Source organism: Pteropus vampyrus, unplaced genomic scaffold (genome assembly GCF_000151845.1).
Source record: "Pteropus vampyrus isolate Shadow unplaced genomic scaffold, Pvam_2.0 Scaffold771, whole genome shotgun sequence".
NCBI classification, from domain to species: domain Eukaryota; kingdom Metazoa; phylum Chordata; class Mammalia; order Chiroptera; family Pteropodidae; genus Pteropus; species Pteropus vampyrus.
Genome location: NW_011889552.1, coordinates 56,105 through 62,749, shown reverse-complemented (window position 1 = coordinate 62,749; position 6,645 = coordinate 56,105). Strand labels below are relative to the sequence as shown.

Sequence of the window (6,645 nt, the reverse complement as noted above, 5' to 3'; positions counted from 1 at the left end):
CCTTGCATTATCTCGTTTAATCCTTGTAACTACTTATGACATTAGTCATACGATAATCTCCATTTTATATATGAGATTAGTTCTCAGAGAGGTGAGGCAATTTGCCTGTGGTCACAGAGCTGGTAAGCAGCTGTGCTGGGACTTGAGCCCAGGTCTATCTAATTTGATTTGGGGGTCCTACTCTGAAAGCAGCGGTAAATCAGACCCCGAGTGTTAATGTGATAGATTTCAAATTTAGAAAGTCCAGGCTGTTCCATAGTGTTTTGTATCCATTAGCTTGTTTAATCTTCTCAAGTAACCAGGGCGTTTAACATGCTAACTCCATTTTATAGAGGACTAAACTGAGGCACGAGGAATTAATAGAAGCCAATATTTGATCCAGATCAAACCCATTGCTTTACTGCTATGCTCAGCAACAGTTTCCTGTAAAATTTACTTAAATTCTCTGAACCTCAGTTTCCTCTCTGGTAAAATAGGGGTATTCCCAGTTCCTAACTAAAATTATTTTTCAAAGAATTAACTAAAATAATCTTTGCAAAGAGCAAATTCTAAATACTCGGTAGGTATTATCCATTATTATTCTTAATAGTTGAGTCATGTAACTTTGAGCAAATCATCTAACCTCTCTGAGCCTCAGTTTCCTCATCCGTAGCACGAGAACTACTTAGCTACCTATACGGTTTGTGAAGAGGAAGATGCTATTATAAAGGCATTTTCACATACAGTCTCTATAAATGGCAGTGACCACAAGTCTGGATAAGGCCAAGGAGCGCCAACAGCCAGTCAGTCCGTAGCTGACAGTAGACTCTAACGTGCTCACATCAGGACACAGGAGCAGCGATCTCCAAGGTCCTAGTGTATTTGGACTTCAATAGCCTCTTCCTCTCAGGACTCAAAGTGTGTGCCAAAACCATCTCATCAGTACCCTGATATATTCTAATTTGTAGTGAGAGCAGTTAAATCACTCACTTAGGTCACCTATGTCAGGGAGGAAGGGTCTTGTCAACTCTGTGAGGTCACACTTACCAACAACCAGCATGGAGGTTCTCTCCATGTGCTTTCAGAACTGGCTCTCAAAATTCCCACAGCGAAGGTCCCATCTGGACTGGGTCCTGCATGGCCTGTGGTTCTGAGGTTAGGGTTTAATGGGACACTCTTAGTTGGTTCTTGTGACCAACAGAGACCCGCACTCTGGGGTTAAATTGGGATGAGGTCTGTGTTCCAAGAACATTACAAAACTGAGCCGTGTCCCCAAGAAATTGCTCTCGTAGGTTAGAGAATGGCAATTTACTCTGTCAAACTTGAGCTCAACAGGATATCCAAAAGGAAGTCTCTTTCCAAAGCTGAGCTTCATAGAAGACCCGTTGGAAACAGTGGCATTTAAATGTTTCGACTGAGCACAATTTGAAATGTATTTCACCTTGTGACCCAGTGTACTGATACATATATATTAGTTTAAACCATAGAAAACTGCAATTTTTTGAGAGTCAAAAATAATTAGATATGGACAATTTTATATGATCAACTTAATATATTACTGACATGAAATTCCACAAAATAATTCTTATGTGTATTTCATGCAAAGCATTATATTTTCTATGTCATTAAAAAAGAATGCTGATCACAACCCGCTTCATTTCATGATCCACGAGTAACTCAGGCTCTATTTGAAACAAACAAACAAACAAACTCTGACTTAGATTAAGCCCAAGGGAGAACTTTTGGGGTCCATTTCCCCATTCTGGGAAAACGGATTGATAAAATAAACTTTATAACAATGACTAAACAAATTCCAGCTTCAAGCTATATTACATGTCCTATATTTTCTATCTTCTCTTTGATTCCCCTCTGCCAAAGATCACCAGGAATACACTTATATTTGAACAGAGCTGGGTTTATTGGCTCTTTGCAGCAAGGGAGGCAGTCCAACGTGGGAACTCCCCATGAGGACAGCGGGGCTTCTTGAGAGGCAGAGGATGTTAGGAAAAGGGTATGTCACAGGACTTGAGCTTGTTTTAGGCAAGCTGGAGGAGGGTTTGAGGAAGCATAGTTTAGTTCTACAATGGCAGCTTTAGAAAGTGGGGCTAATTCTATGGTTGGGCATCTTACTTTTTATCTAGGTGATAGAAGGAACAGAGTGGACTTAAGCTTTAATTGGTAGTGAGACACAGCTCTGTTTGGTTATTTGAAAGTGTAGACAGAATTCTTATGGTAGCCGGTGCATTCAGGCAAAGCCCGGCTCTGCAGGGGTTTCTGTGGCTTTGTAGGTGTTCTGTTCCTCTGCCAGGATGCCTTTCTGCCGTATTCTGAAGCCCCCTTTCTTGTAGTACCTGAAGCCATAGGTCAGCCCCAGAGCAACAGCCACCGCAGCCACTACGCTGCCCACATAGATGCCAGCAATGGTCGCGGCGCTGGGCCGGGGGTCAATCTGACGAAAGTTGTTGGCCTGCAGGGACTCGTAGCTGATGCCAGTCTTCTGCCAGTGGTCGGAGCTTTGCGGCTTCACTCAGACGTGCTCACCGCTGGAGTCGACCAGGACGGAGAGACGGTGGGCACTTCTGCTGCTGTTGAAGGAGGCAGGCGGGGGAAGGAAAGGGGGCATCCGGATAACTGTCTGCTGCTGGTCCAACAGGGCACCCGTCTTGAGGCAGTAGATAATTTGGCACCCATTGCTGAGGTAAGCCTGGTGCTGGCTGTAGGCCGCCGGGCACTTCATGGGGTAGGCTGTGTGACTATTCTGGTAGAATACTTCCTGCAGGAGCCCAGGGCTCTGGCCCGTTTTAAGGCCAGCCAAGGGGTTGCCCACCTGGCAGCTGAAGAAGCCCCCGAAGGGGACGGCCTGGGATCCACCCACCTCTAAATCGCTGCTGACACACACCTTGAGGTCGCCAAAGAGCGTCAGTGGGAAGAAGTAGGTGGGGCAGGCCTGGGTCTTGGTGAGCGGGTTTGGTTTGCCAGAGCTGTAGAGGCCTCCGAAGAGGAAGCCCGAAGCGATGGGCATGGCGGTCTGGGCGGGCACGCACCAGGAGGCGACCAGGCGCGCATCACACTCTTGACCACGTGCGTGGTGCACACGTCATCGCAGCACTCTGAAAACAGATTGCAACTCCTGCACTGTCTCTTGCACTCGGGGTGGGCCTGCGTCGACGTCTTCAGCTCTCTGTGCAGGGTGCTGGACGTGTAGTTGGCCGGGCACGAGGTGCTGCCCGTGAGCGGGTTCGCGACGTGATAGTTTTGACATAGGTTCTCAGCATCCTCCCCGGACACGGCCTCACACTCCTGGAAGACACCGCCGAAGCTGAAGTTGGTGCGGCCGCCGGCGTCGCACGAGCCGTCGTCCACGTTGGCCTGCGGGTTGAAGTCGGGTGACCAGCGCCGCAGGCAGCCGGGATGCACGTTGACCGCGTAGTAGCGGGAGATGGCCGCGTGCACGGCGCCCGGCACGCGGTGCACCGCGGGCTCCGGCAGCTCCCGCAGCGCCTCGGGCTTGATCAGCGTCGGCAGGGGCAGGCCCGACCTGCCGATGGCCACCAGCCGTTTGCCGATGCTGTCCTGCCAGGACTGCAGCATGATGCCGGGGTAGAAGGGGCTGCCCCGTAGCTGCGCGTCTTGGAGGACACCGTGCTCTGCATGTAGTCCTGGAAGTGCTGGCTCTGCTCCTGCCAGGAGGCCGAGGCCCCGATGTTGACCACTTTGAAAAACACGGCGGAGGCGGCGAGCGAGATGCTGGTCTTCTCCATGGCCTTATCGCTCATCAGGTCCCGCTTCACCTGGTCCTCCTGCACCAAGCTGGCCCCCACATCCACGTGCGTGAGGACGTGCGTGCCGAACCGAAGCACCAGCATCTCCGCCAGGTAATCGGCCTCGCGGGTCTCATTGTTCTCCAGGTGATCGCTGATGGTCACCAGATGCTGCCGAAAGGCAGGGTGTAAGTTGGGGATCTCCGGGGCCTTCACGGAGTAGATGTTATGGCGGACCTGCACCCTGGTCGTGACCGTCTCGTGCTCCAAGTCGTGCTTCTTGACGTTCTGGAAGTCGGAGGAGAACTTGCCATTGAGCATAGGGAGATAGAATACCTCGGCGTTGATGGAGGCCGCCCAGGTGTCCGTGTAACTGAGCCACTTGTCCATGAGCTCCACCACGCTCTGCCGCCACGGCACCACGTACAGGTGGTCTGGGATCAGGTAGGTACTCGCCGTCGTGTGTGGTGCGACACTGTGAATAGTTGTGCCACAGCACCAGCCCCAGCTCCACGTTCCGCAGGTTGTTCCAGCCGCTTCCTGGCAGCACTCCCAGCACTGACACGTTCGGCGCCTAAGTGCAGCCTTGGATGCCGGGTTCCCATTTATCCCCTGTGCCGCCACACACGGCACAAAGCAGGACCAGGAGTGGGGCAAGGCACAGGGCCATGGTTGGAGGAGAGCTTCTCCTTGACAGCCTGCTGCCCCTCAGCTTCATCATGGTTCGGGGTTCTGGAGGGTAAGTCCTTGGCCTGGGAGCTGAAATATGCCCAGCTGCGGGACCGTGATTCAGCCCGACTCAGGCTCCTCCCCAAAGGAGCAGTCCCCTCCCCAAGACGCCTCTCGATGAAGTCTTCAAGAAAGAATATCAAGCTCCCTTATCAGGAGCACCAAGGGGAGTGAACCCCAGCAGATTCCAGGCTTTGGGCTGGGCCAGGAAGAGATGAACAAGGCTGATGAAGAGTCAGTGCCTGAGGCCCCCCCGAGAAGTCAGCTCTAGGAAGAAAATTACACCTTACCTATTGAGCACCTGATATTTTTAGTCATCACTTGTTCCTGGCCGCAGGATTCAGATAGAGTCCTGCTATTGCAGGTGTTAGGCACAGGGTGGGTAAGGAAGTGGCCCCAGGGGCACAGTCTGGAAGACTGGGCCTCTTCCCAGCTGGCCAACCAGCCTATGGGCAGTGTACCTGGGAGGTCACACGTAGCTTTCACTCCAGGCTGATTTCCTTGTGGGCCTTCAGCAGATATTCCAAACATGAGCCCCTTCCCCGACTGGGCCAGGCTCAGGGCAGCTCTAAGAAGTGAGGGGTGGCTGTGCTGCCTTATGGGCAGGACAGAACATCTCAGTGGGGTCTGAGCACACCTCACAAACGGTTCAGGGCCCAAGGATTTCCCTCCTGTTTTTCCTCTATGAGTCCCCTCTCCATGAGATCAGCAGCTGCTCAAAATGAGACCCTGGGCTAGGTGCTTTATAATCTCATTTTCACCTCTCCTTTTATACATTGGGAAACTGAGCCCTGGAGAAGTCAAGTAAAATGCCCAGGGTCACAGGTAGGGACATGATGGAGCCAGCATTTCAATCCAGGTCCATCTGAGCTAAAGCCCAGCTTCCATCCACTGTTCAGTGTCAGGGGCTTGGTTTTTACTCCTCCTATGGCTTTTGCCGTTAAAGAAGGCTCCTGGACAGGACATATAGGATCACGACCCAGGGGCATCACTCTGTGTTGGACCTGGTTGCAACTGTGAGCTTGGAGCAGAAGTCTTTTCTCCCCATCATGCATGGGAGAGGTGGCAGTGTCCAGAGGTAGCAGGGTACAGATGAGCATGGTCTTCTTCCCTGAGCCCACTTGCCTTATCTGTTACACCATGAGCGCCATTCGAACCTCTTGAGGCTTGAGCCGTTGGATGTAAAATGCCCAGCAGAGTGCCTGGCACGAAATGAGGTTCAGTAACGTGGGTTAAGTGACTAGTTTGAGGTCTGGGTTTGCATCCAGATTTGTCTAAATCTAAAGCCTAATGCTCTTTCTACCACCATGTGGTTCCTGCCAACCCTTAGTTTTACATTCTTTTGTGATGAAGTATGATCGATTTATCATAAGGTAATTTGGGATGGATTATTTGCTATAGAGAAGACTGTTCTGTTAGAAAACAGTAAGGTTTTTTGCCCCCTGATGATGTATCTTCCTAGGACAGGGGCAAGTAATCTTTTCAATTTCTCCATCCTGCTCAGTCCCTTAAGCCTATGACTTAGGAACAGATGCTGCATGTCATTATAAAGCCAAAACTGTCTAGAAATTCATGTTTGATGATAGGTCTTTTGCCAGGACCTGGGGCAGGTTTGTGGGCATTTTACAGCAGTGGCTACAAGAGAAGATCAACGTGCTTTGACTGAACAGTGGCCGAGCATTTGCTGACGTGGTCCAGATGCCAGCAGGACGAAGGCGAGGAAGACTCTGTGCGGATGTTTGGATTCCAGCCCTGCGCAGCATTCGCGGAGGCCTGGGGCCTAGGAAAGCCCAACGGGGCCCAGTCTCCCATCCCTCGGTTGTTCAGGGGCAGCGTAAAGAACAAACGGGCAGGACAGCCTTGAGTCAGATGCCAAGGCTCCGTGTGACCTCTGACGAGCAGCGTGACTTCCTGCAAAACAGGGACAGATAAGACTTTTTAAACTGTCAGCTTTTTAAAAATTACAACAAACGCTTGTTATAAAAAATTTAAAAAGAGTGAAGAGGTTAGATAAATAGAAAAGACCTCCTTTCCCCAGGTCTACTCCCCAGAGAAAACCGCTGTGAATAGGTAGGTGATCCTCGCTGATGTGGCTTCATGTATGCGCCCAGGCGCACAGACACATACTGTTTTCTTTTACCAAAATGGTACACGTTTATCTCATCCACTGCGAAAC

At 50.9% G+C, this 6,645-nt stretch overlaps 1 protein-coding gene across 1 annotated transcript; it reads right to left on the bottom strand.

Annotated features, from left to right (window-relative positions):
- Positions 1-2,224: 2,224 nt before the first annotated feature.
- Positions 2,225-4,130, bottom strand: LOC105309558 (macrophage-expressed gene 1 protein-like). Its single transcript, XM_011385742.1, has 4 exons — positions 3,693-4,130; positions 3,024-3,600; positions 2,534-2,970; positions 2,225-2,476 (listed from the first exon to the last, which is right to left on the bottom strand). Exons 1-4 carry the CDS (start codon positions 4,128-4,130, stop codon positions 2,225-2,227), a joined length of 1,704 nt encoding a protein of 567 aa, XP_011384044.1.
- Between the last annotated feature and the right edge of the window lie 2,515 nt (positions 4,131-6,645).